The 18,830-nt window shown below is 41.2% G+C and overlaps 1 protein-coding gene across 2 annotated transcripts in view; it reads right to left on the bottom strand.

Moving 5' to 3' along the window:
- The window catches only part of ADGRE1 (adhesion G protein-coupled receptor E1), a 60,910-nt gene that overhangs the window by 6,760 nt on the left and 35,320 nt on the right, over nt 1-18,830 (bottom strand). For both annotated transcript variants that reach the window (XM_039878538.1, XM_039878539.1), the window contains exons 10-17: nt 17,716-17,893; nt 15,783-15,902; nt 14,420-14,619; nt 13,802-13,972; nt 12,094-12,288; nt 11,475-11,710; nt 7,936-8,002; nt 1,969-2,060 (exon numbers count right to left, since the gene is read on the bottom strand). In XM_039878538.1, the coding sequence (XP_039734472.1) occupies nt 1,969-2,060; nt 7,936-8,002; nt 11,475-11,710; nt 12,094-12,288; nt 13,802-13,972; nt 14,420-14,619; nt 15,783-15,902; nt 17,716-17,893 (1,259 nt within the window). The remainder of the gene's footprint in view (nt 1-1,968; nt 2,061-7,935; nt 8,003-11,474; nt 11,711-12,093; nt 12,289-13,801; nt 13,973-14,419; nt 14,620-15,782; nt 15,903-17,715; nt 17,894-18,830) is intronic.

Genomic DNA, 18,830 nt, shown 5'->3' with positions numbered 1-18,830 from the left:
AATTGAGCTGTTTACACTGAATAAAGTTTCCTTCTTCACAGCACTCCAAATTAGGGATTCCTGTTGGCATTGAATTAGCACCCAGGACCATCCTTTGACAAGTCTTAGTAAGTTACTTAACCTCGCTGTGCTGCAGTTTCCTCAAATTGAACTTCAAATTGATACAGAGATAATAATATGGTAGCTACACAGTGGTATTGCTTATTCTACAGATTAAATAATGAGATGGCAAGATCCTAAAAGTACTTAGAACAGTATCTGACACAAAAAAATAAGCTTTTTGTTAGTAGTTTTTAACCTTAAGTATTGATATGAAATGAAAAAACAAAATGTAGAATGATATGTAAAATATCCTATCATCTTTGTAAAAGGAGGTAGATATGTCAGAATAGGATATTCTGGAAGAAAGCTCAATTCAAGTGATAATGGTTGCTTAAGGTGGGAGAGACCTGGGGACCTGAAGGACAGGGGACATGGAAGAGAAAGAGAATTATTTTTCAAGTGTTCCCTTTGACACTGCTTAGTTTTTCTTACCATTGAATGTATTAACTTTTGCATTAATATTTTAAAATAAATTTTAGGAAAAAATATTTAAGATTAATGAGAGATTAGACACTGAGAGGAAAACAAGCAAAGGACATCATCAGGTTACTGACAACAAATCCTACACAATGTCTGGTATGGGTAGGTCCTTAAACATTAGCTGAGTGATGGTCTGATAATGGGGGAAAAGGTACAATGGAAACTTGCTAAGAGAGTCACTTAAAATAGAGTCAGGAGGCTGTTAGGGAAGTGGGGCCTCTGCACATCTCATGCCTGTACTCAGAGCTCCTGTTACTAAACTCAGCTCAAGGCTGAGCCATAAACATCCTGAAACAACTGCTACTTGGATACTTGTGGACCTGACCGCCTCCTTGTAGTTTTTGCCTCCCTCATTTGCATATTAGAACTAATTAAACCCTGTTAACCTGGCCAGCAATCCTTCATTTCTATGAAAAAATAGAACCTTTTTGGTTGCCTTTGTAAAGGCAAAACCCTGCCTTTGTTATCTCTGCAGCACAGTTCAGGTTTTCCCCTGAATCTGTGTCTTCCAGATTCAAATCTGGAATACACTTTTAGATTGTTTTACAGCCTCATATCTTTATTGGTCGACAGGTCTATAAGAATATAAAAAAAAAGCCCCACATCTGTAAGATAATATATATAAAACTAATGAAAGTATATTTCACCCATCAAATCTGCAAAAACAACACAACAGAAATGATAAACCCCAGTGCTGGCACGGCTGCAGGTAAACAAGCACTCTTATAACTGGAAACGAACTTTCTGGAAAACCATTTGAAATATATACTAAAAGTGTTACCTATCCAACCTATCCTTTAATTTGGGCAATTTCATGCCTATTGTGAAATACCCCCAGATGTGGAAAACTATCTAACAGGACATTCAAAACAACTTAAATAGCCATAAATAAGGGATGATTTAAGTTGTGCTACATCCTTATATTGAAATCCTATGCAAAAAAAAAAAAAGATTGTTGATGAATTTCTAATTAAATAAAAAAAAATTCATGACATATTAGAGAAAAATGGTAATAAAAGTAAAATAGATCATATGTTTCTTCTTTTGTAAATATGCACACATACATGTGCACAGAAGAACTGAAAAATGTATTAACATGTTCGGTATATGAAATACTCTGCACTAAATGCTTCACAAGCCACATGAAATGAACAATATTAATATCCCCATTCTACAGATGAGGAAACTGAATTTCAGCGAGGCTATGTAACTTGCCTAAGGTCATACAGCTTGGAAGTGGCAGAGCTGGGTTTGAGCTCCCAGATGTAGACACTGTGTTGTTCTGTCTGGGGCACAGGACCAGGCATATAAAAGGTACTCAGTGAACATTTGTGGGAAGAAGGAAGGGAGATTGGAAGAGGAGAGAAAACAGAGAAGGGGGTGCACCTGGTGTCTTTGAGAGTTGAGACTTCAGCATTGACACTGGAAAGTTTCTGCCTCAGGATCCATAATGTCCAAGTCAGGAGAATGAAATTGATCTACAAAATAAAGCAGAAAGGATTGAGAGATTGGATATACAAACTATTAAGAGAAAACATAAAATGAAACAAGGCTCACTAAGAAAGCCACTTAAAATAGAGTCAAGAGGCTATTAAGGAAGTGGAGCCTCTATATATTTTGTACGTCAGTGCTCAGAGCTGCTATTAAGCTGCTAACCTGTTGCTAAACTCAGCTCAAGGCTGAGCCATAAACACCTTGGAATAATTGCTACATGGACACTTGTGGACTTCACCTCCTCATAGTTTTCACCTCCCTTGACTGCATATGGGAACTAATCAAGCCCCGTTAACCTAGCCAGCAACCTTCATTTACAGGAAAGAATTACACTTCGTAGATTTTTCCTTTACAAACCCTGCCATGCCTTGGACCACAACTCAGGTTGCTACATGAACCTGTCTCCTAGGATGCAGGTCCTTTTGCCCTAATAAATGTTTTACTACAGTCTAAAATTAATTTTGTTTGGCAAAACTGATAATGGCCAAACTATCTTTAAAAATAGAACTCTGAGAGTTTTCTGGTCAAGATGGTGACGTAGGTAAATGCTGTGCTTGCCTCCTTGCACAACTACATTAAAATTACAACTATAAAAAGAACAATAATCATTGGTAGTTGCCTGAAGTCTAGCTGGACTGAAGTCCTACAACTAGGGCATACAGAGGAAGTCACCTTGAGATTGGTAGGAGGGACAGAGATGTGGAAAGGTTGAGAATCGGGAGGAATATTTTGGCTGCGAAGGTTCCCCCTGAGGAGCAAGGGGTCCCATCCCTATATCAGGCTCCCCAGCCCAGGGTCCCAATGTCAGGAAGAGAAATCCCCATGATTTCTGGCTGTGAAACCAGTGGAGATTATGATTGAGTGAGATGGAGGGCAGCCAGAGTTGCAGACTTTCCTCTTAAAGGTCTGCTTGGACTTATTAGATGCTGAATTCCCTCACTCTGAGCTCCACCACTGGGGCAATGCCTCAAAAAGTGTGAGGGACATACAGAGAGGAACTTAATGGTCTAGCTTCAAGGCGAGGGCAGGAAGGGCAGCTTTCTCCAGGATAGAAGCACTGGCAGAAGCCATTTTTCCTATGTTGAGCCTTCTCCTCTCCCAGCATGCAGACCCAGGTAGCCACCATATCTGAGTCTCTGTCAACCTAGTTAACACCATTCTCCTCACCCTGGTGATTCCCTGCGACCCTGCCCCACCCAACTTGTAGGCCCAAGCCACTTCCATTGGATTTGCCATACAAACACTCTGTCTTGGCTCATGCTGCAGACTTTCCTAAAAGCTCTCAAAGGTTTGCAAAACCCAAACAAGCAGCATCTGGCCTCAGCATGCCCCATATCTCTTTCTGAGTATCCTCAAGCCAAGTACTAGCAGCAGCCAGCCTTGATTTACAGCTACACTTCTTAAAGCACTTCCAAGCCCAGCATGGGTGGCGGCCATCTGCAGATTGCTTAGTGACTCTTGCCAGGTGGCTCCAAGCAGGACACAGGCTTCAACAAAACTTGGCCTGTGGCAGGGCCCCTCTCAGGAGTCCCCAGGGCTGGCACTATTGGTGGCCAGCTTTGGACATAGTAGGAGCACCAAATGGGGCTGCGTCCACTGGGAAGGTACCAGAGCCCTGCTAAAGTGAATCTTGCTGTGTAGGCTCAACCCCTCACCAGCCAGTCCTCACAACCAGTCAGCCCAAGGGCCAGTCCCTCTCATTGATGTGCAAAGAACAACCAAGGCTCAACAACAATAGACACAAACACACACAATACATACAGGGGACATAACTGGAGAACCCAGTTCAAGTGACCAGCGAGACAGCACCACTGGGCCCCACAAGACATTTACTATACAAGGCCAAGACTAGGAGACAGGGCAGCCCTACCTAATACATAGAAACAAATACAGGTATGCAGCCAAAATGGTAAGGCAAAGAAACATGTCCCAAATGAAATAACAGAACAAAGCTCTAGAAAAAGAATAAACAAAATGGAGACAAGCAGTCTACTGGATACAGAATTCAAAATCACTTACTATAAAAATGCTCAATGAACTCAGGGGAAGAGTAGATGAACTCAGTGAGAATTTTAACAAAGAGATAGAAAACAAGAAAGAGCCATTCAGATTAAGAATACAGTGACTGAAATGAAGAATACCTTAGGAGGAACCAACAGTAAATGAGATGAAGCGGAGGATTGAATCAGTGATTTAGAAGATAAAGTAGCAGAAAATACCCAATGAGAACAGCAACGAGAAAAAAGAATCCAAAAAAATGAGGAGAGTTTTAGGGGCCTCCGAGACAACATCAAAGCATACCAACATTTGCACCATAGGGGTACCAGAAGAAGAGAGAGCAAGGAATTGAAAACCTATTTCAAAAAATAATGATGTAAAACTCCCTATCCTAGCAAAAGAAATAGACATACAAACCCAGGAAGCACAGAGAGTCTCAAACAAGATGAACCCAAAGAAGCCCACATCAAGACATATCATAATTAAAATGCCAAAGGTTAAAAACAAAGAGAGAATCTAGCAGCACTAGAAAAGCAGTTAGTTGCCCACAAGGGAGCTCCCATAAGACTGTCAGTTGATCTCTCAACAGAAACTTTTCAGGCCAGAAGGGATTGGCAGGAAATATTCAAAGTGATGAAAAGTAAGGACCTACAACCAAAATTACTCTACCCAGCAAAGCTATCATTTAGAATTGAAAGAGGGATAAAGAGCTTCAGAGACAAGGAAAAGCTAAAGGAATTCATCAACATTGAACCAATATTACAAGAAATGTTAGAGGGACTTTGGAGAAGGAGAAGTAGAAGAAGAAAAGATTAAAAATGTGAACAATAAAATGACAATAACTACATATCTATCAACAATTACTTTAAATATAAATGAAATAAATGCTGTGCTCAAAAGATTGGGTGGCTGAATGGATAAGGAAACAAAACCCATACATGTGCTGCCTACAAGAGACTCATTTCAGATTGAAAGACACACACAGACTGAAAGTAAAGGGATGAAAAAAGATACTTCATGAAAATGAAAACAAAACAAAACAAAAAAGCTATGGTAGGAATGAATAGTTATACCAGACAAAATAAAACAAAGGCTTTAACAAGAGACAAAGAAGGACCCAGTAATCCAACTTCTGCCTATTTACCCAAACAAACCCAAAACAGTACTCCAGAAGGACATGTACATCCATATATTCATTGCAGCATTATTTACAATAGTCAAAATATGAGGGTATCCAGAGTGTCCATCAATGAATGAATGGATAAAAAAAGAGGTGGCACATATATACAATGGAATATGACTCAGCCATAAGAAAAGAATGAAATATTGCCATCCGCAACAACATGGATAGACCTAGAGGGTATTCTGCTGAGTGGAGTAAGTCAAACAGAGAAAGAGAAATGCCATATGATTTCACTTACATGTGGAATCTAAGGAATAAAATAAATGAGCAAACAAAACAGAAATTTATAGATACAGATAACATTTTGACAATTGCCAAATGAGAGGGAGGTTGGGGAGGTGGGTGAAAGATGGGAAGGGATTAAGAAGTACAAATTGGTTAGTTACAAAATAGTCATGGGGATGTAAAGTATAACATAAGGAATATAGTCAATAATATTGTAATAACTATGTAAGGTGTCAGATGGGTACTAGATTAATCGGGGTGATCAAGTTATATAAATGTCTAATTGCTATGTTATACACCCAAAACTAATGTAATATTGTATGTCAACTATAATTGAAGTCTTTTAATTATTTAAAAATTAATTAATTAATTAAAAACCGAACTCTGACCCATAGTGTTCAGTAACCAGTCCAGGGACCGTAACAATAACTCCTATAGCAACCCAAAACGACACTTGATTAATAATTGATAACCTCCCTAATGTGTGCCCCTGATTCCAACTTAGGACCAAAAGGAGAAAGCCAGTATATACCCTTAACCAATCACGCAGGGTGTCCTGCTTTTAGTTAGTCCACCTTTAGGGTCCCCATGCCTACAGCCTCCAAACAGTGCACTCCCAAAGCTTCCCTTTATTCCTCTATAAAGCTTTCCTATTCCTATGCCTGCTATTGCGTCTCTAACAAATGCAAGTGATGGTAGCTGGCTCCCTTATTATAGCAATCTCTGAATAAATAGCCTTTGCTTGTTCTCATTTGAGTGATCTTCATTCATTTCCACTGAGTGCACCTGGGAAGTTAGAATCAATATCAGTGTCCTGTTATGGGTTGATTCATGTCCCCCAAAATAATATATTGAAGTCTCAACCCCCAGGACCTTAGTGTGACCTTATTTGGAGTTCAGGTCTTTCCAGAGGTTACTAATTAAAATGAGGTTATTAGAGTGGGACCTTATCCATATGACTGCTGTGTTTATAAAACAGGGGAATTTGGACATAGGAACAGATGTGCACAGAGGGAAGATGTTGCAAAGAGACACAGGGAGAAGATAGACCTCTGCAAGCTAACTAATGCCTGAGGCTACCAGCAGTTGAAGAGAAGACTGGAGCAGAGCCTTCCCTAAGATGTTCAGAGGGAGCCTGGCCCTGCCAATCCCTTAATTTCAAATGTCTAGACTCCAAAACTGAGGTAATAAAATTCTGTTGTTCTAAGCTACCCAGTTTGTGATACTTGTTCTAGCAGCCCCCTGGGATACTAATACATGGCCTCAAAAAATCTGATAGAGGTCAGAGCAAAATCCTCTGAAGGAATACAACCACAAGAAGTCCTGAGATTTAGATCTGTCACATACGAGCTCACAATAAACAATCACAAGTGGCACAAGGAAACAAGCCACAATGAGAGAGAGTCAGAAGAAACATTATCTTGCGGGACTATAGAATCTGGATTGGGGACAAGGAGGCATGAAGCTTCCCAGAGAATAGACTAGCAGTCGGTCGCCAGGGGCTGGGGGAGAGGACACGAGGGGATGCTGATCTAAGGTTACAAAGTTTCACTTATGCACGATGAGGAAGTTCTGGAGAGCTAATGTAAAGTGTGGTGACTACAGTTAACAATACTATGTTGTATTTTTTTTTTGAAATTTGCTAAACGGGTATATCTTAAGTGTTCTTACCTGCCATTTTCCATAGGGTAAATATTATGGTATTATACTAATGAAATAGATAGAAAAGGACAAGAACCATATGATTTTGCTCATGATCAAATTTAAAACAACAAGTAACAAACTAACAAATCAACAAAAATCAACTCTCACACACAGACAACAGAATGGTGGCTACTAGATGGGGAGGGTAAACTAGGTAAAGGAGGTCAAATATATGGTAACAGATGAAAAATATAGACTTTTGGTGGTGAGCACACAATAGGGTAAACAAATGTTGTATTATAATGTTGTACACTTGAAATTTATATAATGCTACTAACCAATGTTACCTCAATAAATTTAACTTTTAAAAAAATATGACTGTGTGAGGTGGTGGAAATGTTAATTAGCTTGATAGTGGTGATCACTTCATAATGTAACATATATCAAAAGTTGTTCGCCTTAAACGTATTTGTTTTTATTTGTCAATTATACCTCAATAAAGCTGAAAATAAACCCCTCTTTTCTCTCATTCAACATCTGTGCTCAGAAGAGGTTGATAGACCCATTCTTACTGAAACACAAAGGATGAAGAAAATTATAGTCCCTCCCAGGTGATTCACATGTTGCATTAAAAAAATCAAGAGTCAAAGAAATTACACTTGAACTTGGAAAACTCAAGAACCAAAGATCAGAAGGAAGAAGGTTTGAGAGGAATAAGTGACCTCAGCTCTGCAATTTCCACTGGCATTTCCTGATCCCTTAGATCAATTCTCTTCTCCAGAACCCATGACACCAAGCAATTTGCTTACCATTATGATTGTGCACACTGGCCCCAGGAAACTCCAGATGAACCCTGTCTCCGTGTTCAGCCAGCAGCTGTGGAATCAGAAGTCATTGTTTGTCTCAGAGTCTTGACCTTAGAGCTACTCCTGCACCATGAAATGCACTAATGCACAAGAACACTGGGAAAGGAGACTGAAATGAAAACGCTCATCATGGGACTGGTTGAATCTCAGTTTTCTTTGGACCCTAGCAAATCCTCTTTCTGACCTTATTCCTGGATAAGTGTTCCTGAGGATTCACTTAGTGCCCTGGGTAGAGCCCATGCTCAATTCATAACCTTCGTAATCCCTTTTCCCTCCTTCTCCACTGGCACACCTTGTCATTCAAATCTCAACTCAATGTTACCTCCTCAGAAAAGCCACTCCTGACTATCCCCAGCTATATATACTGTCCTTCATTTCTGGTCCCTTTTAGCAGAGCTTGCTGCCTTTTTTTTTTTATATAGTGTCTATCGGTATCATAAAAATCTTGTTCAGTTGTTTGTTTACTGGCCAACTGCCCATCTTCCCCTACTAGATTATGAGCTGCATGAGAATTTGAACCTTGAACACTTTGCCATCACTGAATACCCAGCACTCAGTGTGAAGCCTGGCATGGTCAAGGCATTCCGTACTTATTTGTTAAAAGAAAGGCAGGATCTTGCCATTTGCAACGACATAGATGGAAATTAAGGGCATTATGCTCTGTGAGATAAGTCAGACAGAGAAAGACAAATACTTCATGATCTCACTTATATGTGGAATCTTAAACAAAAAACAAGTTCATAAATACAGAGAATAAATAGATGAGTGGTTGCCAGAGGTGGAGGATGGGGGTAGGCGAAATAGGTAAAGGGAGTCAAAAGTTACAGACTTCCAGTACGTAAAATTAGTAAGTCCTGTGGATGTAATTATAGCATGACAACTACATATATATATGATATATATAACATATATATAATATATACATAATATATATTATATATTACATGTTATATATAATATATGTATATATTATTATATAATAATACTGTATTGCATATTTTAAAGTTGCTAAAAGAGTAAATCTTCAAAGTTGTCATCAAAAGGTAAAAATTCTGTAACTATGTGAGGTGATGGATGTTAATCAGACTTATTGTGGTGATCATTTCATAATATATATAAATATCGAATCATGATGTCATATATCTGAAACTAACGTAGCATTGTATGTCAGTTATACCACAATATAAATTTTTTTTTAATAAATATAAAAAAGGAAGGAAGGAAGGGTAGGAGAAAGGAAGGGAAAAAGGAAGATACTAGTGCCTCTTTCCATAACGCATCTAGTAGATATTTGCTGTTTTCACCACCCAGCAACCATTCCCCATATTCAATAATGGCACCCCAATATTCCTCTAGCAGTGTTCCTCCCTCCACAAAGAAAAGAAACTAATTAAGTTTTGTCAACCACATGTTCTCCCCCTAGCATGTGAGTCTACAGTAGTAGTGATAAGTGTCGGGAAAATGTTTGCAACATGAGAAGACACTGTCCCTACCTATTGGCCAATTCCCTATCATCAGCTGATTCTCTGCCTGGGGGCATCAGACTAAAAGTGCTGGAGAATTTGTTGTCCTGGCAGTGGCCCTCAGCCACTGGAGGGGAACAGGTGCCTTGCCGACCCCCTGGTGCCTTGGGCAAGACAGTGGCAGTGCACAATCTGCACGGCCTCCCGTTGGTACCCACGGTATTAAACCCCTATTGCCCATAGCAACTCCTGTTCATGAATGCTCCCTGTATTTGTTCCTCTCTTCCCTGTCTTCCCCACTACCTTCCTAGTGCTTCCTAAGATCATCTCAAATCCTTGTCAGTACTACTCCTCTCTTCTAAAACTTTCTGTTTCCCTCTGCCTAGAAGGTTTTCTTCAGATTCCATGCCCCTCCAATCCATTTTGCCTTTTTCCAGTCCAGTCCATCTGTTCTCCAAACACAGCTTGAGATCCCCCTAGGGAAAGCTTTTGCCTTCACCTATGCTGCCTGTGTGCATTTCAGGAGAGCTTTCAAAGCCCGTTTAAGTTCCACCTCCTCCAGGAAGGCTTCCATGAATTTTCCAGCTCCCAAATACCATCATCCTTCTCTGGCCTGTGTCAGGGGTTATACTACCCACACCAAATCAGACATTTCATCATGGCGGCCTTGCATTATCACCACCATCTCCTAACAAGACAGTCAGACCTGAATGCACGTTAGATACTCACTAGCATGTGACCTTGAGCAACTGAGCAGCTGGGCTAAGCCTCAATTTCCTCTGTAGCTCTCATTTATTAAGCTGTTGCTTTGCGTATTGTTGGTCGCAGGGCAGCCATGTACAGTAGCACAGGTTGTGCACTGCACTAATCCCAGGGACACTATTTATACACTGTACACAAAGGAGACTCTTAGCCCTAACAAAGGATTTTTCTTGAGAAGTACCATAGATAATATGGTTGTAAAGCTTACAGGATTCAGGTGTTAAGGGGCTCACTTTGTATGAACTTCTCTCCCTCATCCATTATCTCATGACCTTACCACCAGTGGGCAGGGAGGAAACTTGGACATGTAATCTCCAAACACAATTCAGCAAAGTACCAATAACACAAGATAAGTGGGGCCCTGGGATTGTCGTCACACTGCCCCTTTCTCACTCTCATGGCAAGGAATTCTTTTATCCCTCTGAAGCTCAGTTTCCTCAACTGTAAATTAGAATAGCAACACTATCTCAAGTCTGTCATAGGACTAAATGAAATAGTACAATGAGTCCCTATCCACATACTGCTTGTCCTGTCATTTACCTGGTTTTCTCCCTCAAAATTGACTCCCTTTTTTTTTAGTTATATATATAATGGAATCATGTCTGTGAAATCATGAGTTTGGTGTGCTGGCAATATTTTTCTAATTCCCTATAAAATACAAAAATGTTTTTTAAATTAGTACTTACTAGCATACTACCTAAAATCATTTCACACAGAAACACATGATAAACCTATCTCACTTTAAAATAGACAATAATAATAATAGTGATAATAATGACATGTATAATGCCTTACTCTGCGCCAGACACTGTTCTAAAAGTTTTTCAGATAATAACTAATTTAACCCTCATGACACTATGATGCAAGCATTGTTATTAGCCCCCATTTTATAGATGAGGACATGGAAGCATACAGAAGTTAAGTAACTTATCCAAGGTAGAACAACTAAAAGACAATGGAGCCAAGACTCAAACCCAAGCAGGGTTCAGCTACAGAGTCCATGATTTTAGAACTGCACAATCAAGTCCACATCACCACCATTTACCTAGATTATAGTGTAAACAGTAGCTCCTGGATTTCTGCAAGGTACAACCTGCACTACTATACATGGCAGTCCTGAGAACAATAGTACATAAAGTAAGACCTCAATAAATGGTAGCCACACTACCAATATTGTTATTGCTCTTGTGGTTCATGTAATTGTCATCATGAACCCTGGTGACAGGGTCTTCAGGGAGAGAAGGGGATGTTACTCACCGATTATGCATCCCATAGCCCTGTGGCTGCACGCTGGCAGAGACAACCACCACCAGCCCAGGGATCCCGTAGCCAAAGACACAGAGGTGCAGCATCTTGATGTTGCGAGAGCTGAAGTAATTCACCACCTTCAGGTTCCTGACCATAAGAAAGAGCATCACAGCCTCCACCAGCATCCAGAAAAAGCAGGCGAGGAAAAGGTAATGAAGAAAGCCTGCGATGACGGCGCAGCCGATCTGGAGAAGAGAAGCAGATGCACTCAGGATCCTTACCCTGACCCTCGCCAAGGAGCAGATTCAGAGGAAGAGGGCAGGGGAGGAACTTCTTTGATTAGCATTCCCCAAACACAGTCCATTCATTCATTCCACAAATATTTATGGAGACATTCTTCACAGCAGGTCTTTTTGGTAGAATGCACAATTGTCATGGTTTGCCTGGGACTTAGTTTTCCCAGCACATTTGGCTATCAATACTAAAACTGGGACAATTTGGATGGGGTAGGGAATGGGTAGATGATAACTACTTAAGTGGAAGCTATGCAGGGAGTTTGTAGGGACAAGCAAAGGCAGATGTGCAGAAGATGTGGCTGGATGGGGGCATAGCCTGAAGGATCTGAGACCTGGTTGTCGGTTTTGTCTACACCAGTGAGGAAGAGAATCTTGGCCAAGAAGAGGCACACGCAGAGGTGCAGGTGAAGGTAGGTGTTGTGGTTACGAATGGCACGACACAGCAGGAAGGTGGCGATGGCCAAGATGAGACACACCAGGGAGATGATCATGCCCACATGGTTGATGATGTACAAAGAGAACTCCATCTGTCAGAAAAGAGATATGCCACTCAGGGACCAACATTTCCCCAACCAGGAAGAAGAATTATCCTGACTCCCGGCTTGGGCAAGAGATTAGGGACCTTTTCTCCCTCTGACACTCAGAGTAAATGAGATGTTGTCTGTCATCATTCTTTGGCATCTATTGGCATGCATCAGCACCCATTTCCATCCCATCTATTACTGGGCAAGATGTCTACAAACTACATTTTTCTAGTTTGGAACTAAGGTCCTGGATGTCATGTAGGTTCTCCAAGCAGATGTATGCATGAAAGTTTGGAAAGGCAGAATGGAGGCAGATACCAGCTTTCTACAGACAAGAGTGAGCTGTGGCTGGACTCCACATTCCAACTTTCCAGTCCTTAATTCCATGAATGTGGGGTAGCCTGACAGCAACAATCTGACTTCTGAATTATACTGCAGAGGGGTGATGTTGAAGGCAAAATCCAAGTGGCAGCCCCATGACTTCAATTCTTCCACCCCTTCCAGCAATTTTGGGAGCACCCAGTTCCCTATGTTGAATCCCATTCTGCTTGAAATACCTAGAGTAGTTCCTGTCTCCTGCACTGAACCAGACCTGATGCATAGGCATTCAGAGACACCCAGCTTTTGGGAGTGAAAATGATGGGCTGAGTGCTTCCCTTCCACCGTTATTCACAATTAATTTTTAATTAATTTTAACTTTATATGAGTGCTTTCTGTGTGTTAAAGATATACTATAGATATGCTAGGCACCACCTTATGAGTGTCTCTACAAACTGGGCTCAGGCTCAGAGGGGTTGAGTGACGTAACTAAGGAAACATAGCTAAAAGGTGATAGAGATGGGACTTGAAACTACATCAGTCTTTCTCCAGATCCAATTTTCTTAAGTCCTAAGCCTTACATACCTCTAAACAGCACTTAGATTCTCCTGGCAGAAAACTGAACCTCAGATCTGGCATGATTGGCAAGGATACTCACCACAGCATTAATGAGGATGTCTTTTCTCTCTACCAAATCTACCCACTCACCAAGGCCAACTTCAAACTATATTTCCTTCCTGATCTAGCACCAACTGTCATTGAAACACCTTTGAATTCCTACAGTACAGACTCTGGTTTAGTAGAAAGTGACCTCTGGAGCCAGACTATCCTGGGTTCAAATCCCACCTCCATCAACTACTAACTTCATGATTAGGCAGATTACTGAGCCTCAGTTTCCCATCCTATAAAATAGATCTAGAAAACACTTAACTTAAAATAAAGCATCCAGTACATAGTAGGGGCTCATTAAATAGAATCTATGATTTGTATCGTGCCTGCACCTGTTTAGGGTCATTTTTCATTTGATATATGACTGTCATAGTTTCCCAACCAGACCATGAATTCCTCAAGGGTTGAGGCATGGAGCATACCATTTCTGTCCCCATGAATCCCTCCCATGAGAGGCACACAACAGGATGTCTAGTCAATATCTTCCCATCTAATCTGGGGAACCAGAGCACAGAATATCAGTACTGACCGTGAGCTCCCCAGAAGCCATGATGATGGCCAGGTTCACCATTCGATTACAGCTGCAGACAGTATAGGTCTCAGAGACTTCACGGACCATGCAGCCAGACGGCGTCCACCTGCCGCCCCCCATGTCTGTGCTCCAGGAAACACAGATGGGCCTCTCAAACTTCTGCTTTGGCTGAAAATTCAAAGGCCCTGGTTACCTGAGAGTCCCTCTTGAATGGATTCAATGTGACCACTCAGGAGGCATTTGAGGCAAGAAGATGTGGGTATGTTATGTTCTATAGGGGAATGGAGACAAATGCTGATATTTCAACATGCAGTGATGAAAAGAAATGTCTTGAATGCCAGACCTATCTCTACCATTGACTTGGTCGTAGGTAGGTGAATAAAATTCATGTCTGTGCCCCATATCAACATTGTTAATCTAACCTAAATCTTGCCATCAAGGAGTGAAAGGATACCACACAGAAGTAGAGGAGCTCATTCTTCTAGAATTGGCTTGAGTTGCTAGAAATTGTGGATGCTTGCTGCCTCAATAGGTCCTCATCAGAATGAGAGTTAAGCCTACTAGGGGATGGGATTGTCAATAGGTAGATGGGGACCCAGTGGAGACTTCACGAACCTCAATGTTTTCCACAGTGTAGATGACTGGGTCAGAGAACCCGCCTTTCTTCTCCCCTGTCATGATGCCCGCGACAACACGAGAATTCATCTTCAGCTTCCTCTTGGAGTTAGCCAAGGGATTCTGAGTGTCTTGGAAGAAGCTCTCATCCAAAACAGACTGCATACTTGCAAAGGAGACTAAAGCTACCCCAGTGGTCCCTACAAATTCCCCAAGTACCAAAAAAAAAAAAGAAAAAAGAAAAAGGAATCATTTGCTCAGTAGTTATTACAGATGACCCAGCATATATACACACATGCATACTTCAATGTCTCAAGCATCTCTGCACCTTCACTGGCCTGCTCTGAAGATTAAAACACCAGTGGACTTCTAGGTAAGTGACCCTCAGCAGAACCATAAAAAAAATCCTGAGGTGCTGTCAACTGGAGAATTCTGGACTACATTTAAAAATAAATTTGAATTTGTCTTTCTAAGAGATATTGACTCAGCAGTGGGAACTAAGTTCCCCTCCCACATTTCTGGTCTCATTCAGTCTCTTGGATACACCTCCCCTTCAATGTCAGTGGTCTCCAGGAGTCTGTCCTAAGCCTGCACCCTGTGCTCCAGAGAGCAAGTAGGTCAGGGGGAGTCAAACGATGGCCTCCCAGCCAATTGGGCCATTGCCTATTTTTTCCTTTTTTCGTAAACAAAAGTTATATAACGTAGCCACATGCATTCATTTATATATTATCTATGAACACTTTTCTACTTTGATGGCAGAGTTGAATAGCTGTGACAGAGATTGTATTGCTCTCAGTGCCTAAAATATGTACTAATCTGCCCTCTACAGGAAAAGCTTGCCAACCCTCATACAGAGTAGCATGGTCTAGCAGAAATACAGTATGAGCCACATATGTAACTTAAAATTTTCTAGTAGCCATATTTCAGAAAAGTAAAAACAGGTAAATTTTAATAATTTTAACTCACATGCAAAATATTATCATTTCAACATGTCATCAGTATTAAAAATTATTAATGAGCTATCTTGCATCCTTTGTTTTTTGTACCAAGCCTTTGGAATCCAGTATGTATTTTACACTTACAGTCTAGCCACATTTCAAGTGTTCAATGAGCAAATATGGCCAGTGGCTGCTGAATTGGACATTGAAGGTCTTGATACTCCACTACTGTGAGATGATTTATTCAAAGTCTGACTTCTCTAGCAGATGGAAAGCTCCCTGAGGTCAAGGACTATTTCTGCCTTCATCATCACTGATTCCCTCACCACCTGGCACAGGTCTTGGCACCTAGGAGGTGATCGATTAATACTCCTGGTTGAATTTGCCCAAGCCACCCTCCTTGATTCTCATAAGCGAGTCTACACCTGTAGATTTAGATTCCTTAATTGTGGAACAGCCAATCTTCATCTCGTTCCCTCTGGCTTTCATGTTAAAGACCATGTTCTCTTCGGTGCACTCGTCCTCGATAACTTTGCTCTCAATATCTAAAAGGAGAAATGAAGACTTTGCATGATGTCACCCAGAAAGTGGGTCCTGAGTTTGGTTTCAGTCTGACACAGGTTCGCATTGCCGGCTGCAAGCCCAAGAAAGACTGGAAAGGGCAATTCATCCTGGGAGTGACCTTGAGCCCCTTCATGAATGATAGGCGGATGGTAGCACCTAAAAATGAGAAACCTGGTTGGAGCTTTACAAGTAAGCTCTCACATCTTAGGAGATGCATCAGTGAAAGATGGGGTTGATGTCAATAGTGATGGCAGGCGATAGTGTCATGGCCCTCTGGCAACTCCAAAGATAAACAAGATTTCCAAAGCCAAAGGAAATAGTAAGGTACTGGGACAAATCCAGCACAGTGGACAAGGGCTCACGTTCTATAGTCAGATGATGCCTGTGCTCTGCCACACACCAGCTGTGCAAACTTTAGCACTGTCTTAATCGCTCTGAGCATCACCTATAACATGGCCTTAATTATAAAACTCTTCATTCATTAAAACACAACAGATGATGGAACTAGAGGTGCCCTTTTAAAATATAAGCCAGATAATGCCATGCCCATTCTCAGACTCTTCAGTTCTGCCTCCATCTTACTTCAAATTAAATCCTATGTCCTTACATTTGTCTACAATGTCTTCCTCTCCTTTTCTTTTCTGACTCCTTCTCCTACAGATTTTACTGTCTCCTACTCCACTTCAGCCACATTGGCCTCCTCATCATTCTCTGAATTCACCAAGTATTTCCACACTTGCTTCTTCTCCAATTATCTACAGGGCTCCCTTCCCTCAGGTCCCTGCCCCACTGAGACGTCCCCGAACCATATTGTGAGATAGCAATGCTCCCCTTAATCCCGACCCTTTCTAGCCTCCTCAGCCTGCTGTTTATTCTCAATAGCACTAGTTTTATCTGGTATATCAGATGTCTGTTTATTGTCTTAGTCAACTGACTAAAATAAAAGATTCATGAATTCAGCCAGTCTTGTTCACTGCTGGAGGCAGTCCACCAAATACTCTACTTCTACCTTTTGGCCTCCTGGGCACCCATCAGGATGGAACTTCCTAAGGTTATGTGACTTCTACTGTAACTGGTACCAGGAGTGGCATGCTGCCACAGAAGCCATAGAAGGTCTGCAGCGCCCAAGATCCCCAGGTGGTTACAGGCCATGCATGTTCAGGGTGGTGAGACCATGGCTGTATCAGTCAGGAGAGGGTCTGTCATGCAGCAGCAACAAACAAGCCCACATCTTAGTAGGTTAAAATAATAATTTTTTCCCACTAACACATTGATTGGGGAGTGTGTTCTGTGTTATCCTTGCCCTGGAACCCACACAGATGGAGAAATTGTAATCTGAAACAGAGCCTATCACTAGGGCAAAGGGAAAGAAATCTCTAGAAGGTCCCACACTGGCAACTATTCCATTCACAACTCAACTGGAACTAGTCACAAAATCTCTCCTAACTCCAAGCCAGAAAGTACCATCCTACCATGGGCCAGAAGACAGAGCTGGAGATATTCGAACACAGCAAATGACTGTCACCTCTTAACACCTGGCATAGAGTCAACAAATATTTGGTGAGTGAATTAAAGACTCACTCCAAATGCAGTGCCTGGCCACACACCCTTAACACAGTGCCAGACACTCAATCATGGGAGATGTTATTAATATTAGACTTGCTTTGCTGTGAGTTTAGAGGTTTGAAACATTGGGGCAAATTGTAGATGGTAAAGCCTTGGAGAATAACATTGCCAAATTCACCCCTCAAAATCAGTCCCCAGGGTGACCTTGATGTGAAGGATATATCCTACCCAAGAATTCCGTCCGAATAGTCTGACTACTATTTGCTGAGGGTTTCAGAAAAGCTGCCAACACAGTGCTTTCCACGCTCTCCAGTAAGACTGTGCCCACGGTGGATGTCTCATCTTTGGTAAGGCTGGAGCAGTTGGACAATTTTTCAATCACAGAGGCAAATTTCTCAGCTGTTCTCTGCAAAGAAAGAGGTGTTTGCTACTCTCTCTCTCTCTCTCTCTCTCTCTCTCTCCTCTCTCTCTCTCTCTCATTCTCTCTTTCTGCCTCTCTGTCTCTGTCTCTCTCTTTGTATTTCTGTTTCTCTCTCTGTCTCCTACTCTCTCAGCCTCCGTGTCTTTCTTTATGTGTATGTTTCTACCCTGCCCCTCCACTCTCTGTCTCTCATCAGTGAAATAGCAGCTGTCCTCTCTCTCTCATCAAGAAAGTGGGTTGGCAGTCTAGACCGATGAAGAATAAAAAGACATCCACTTGGCCTCTTTTTCCCGATTCAAGAGGCCTCATTAGGAAGGCAAATTGGTGCATCCTTCGCAGCATGAAAAAAGTCAGCACTTATAACAGTGTAAATTGCACATATACTTGGACCCAGAAACTTCCCTTTCAGGAATTAATCTTCTCAGAAATACCTAAAAATTGTGCAAGGATCTTGTTCAGTGATGTTCATTTCAATATGGTTTGTGATAGCAAGAAGTCAGAGAGCCTTAATGTCCAACAGATTTGTTAAGTAAATGATGGAACCAAATCATAGGATAGTCTGCAAATATTAATAAAAGAATGATGTAGTACATCTACATGATTTAACAAGCAAAAAGGTCCAAGAGCTATTGCTAAGTAAAGAACATTACAAAATGACATGTATATATTATCTCATTTAGTTTAAAAACAACTACTTTAAAATTATATTTATGTTTCTGTTACATAAAACAAAATAACAGTCTGAGCCTGGTATTGTTTTAAGCGTTATATATTAACTTATTTAATTTTAAGAAGAGATCTGTGAGGTACAGGCTATGATTTTTTCCATTTTTGGGTGGGGAAACAAGGACACATCTTGCAGAACCAAGCTTTGAATTTTGGGAGTCTGGAATCAGAGACTGAATCCTTAATCACTGCTCTA

Source organism: Pteropus medius, unplaced genomic scaffold, assembly GCF_902729225.1.
Source record: "Pteropus medius unplaced genomic scaffold, Ma_sr-lr_union100, whole genome shotgun sequence".
In the NCBI taxonomy this organism is placed as follows: domain Eukaryota; kingdom Metazoa; phylum Chordata; class Mammalia; order Chiroptera; family Pteropodidae; genus Pteropus; species Pteropus medius.
Note: the sequence above shows the minus strand (reverse complement) of the source record. Positions and strands in the feature narration are given on the sequence as shown.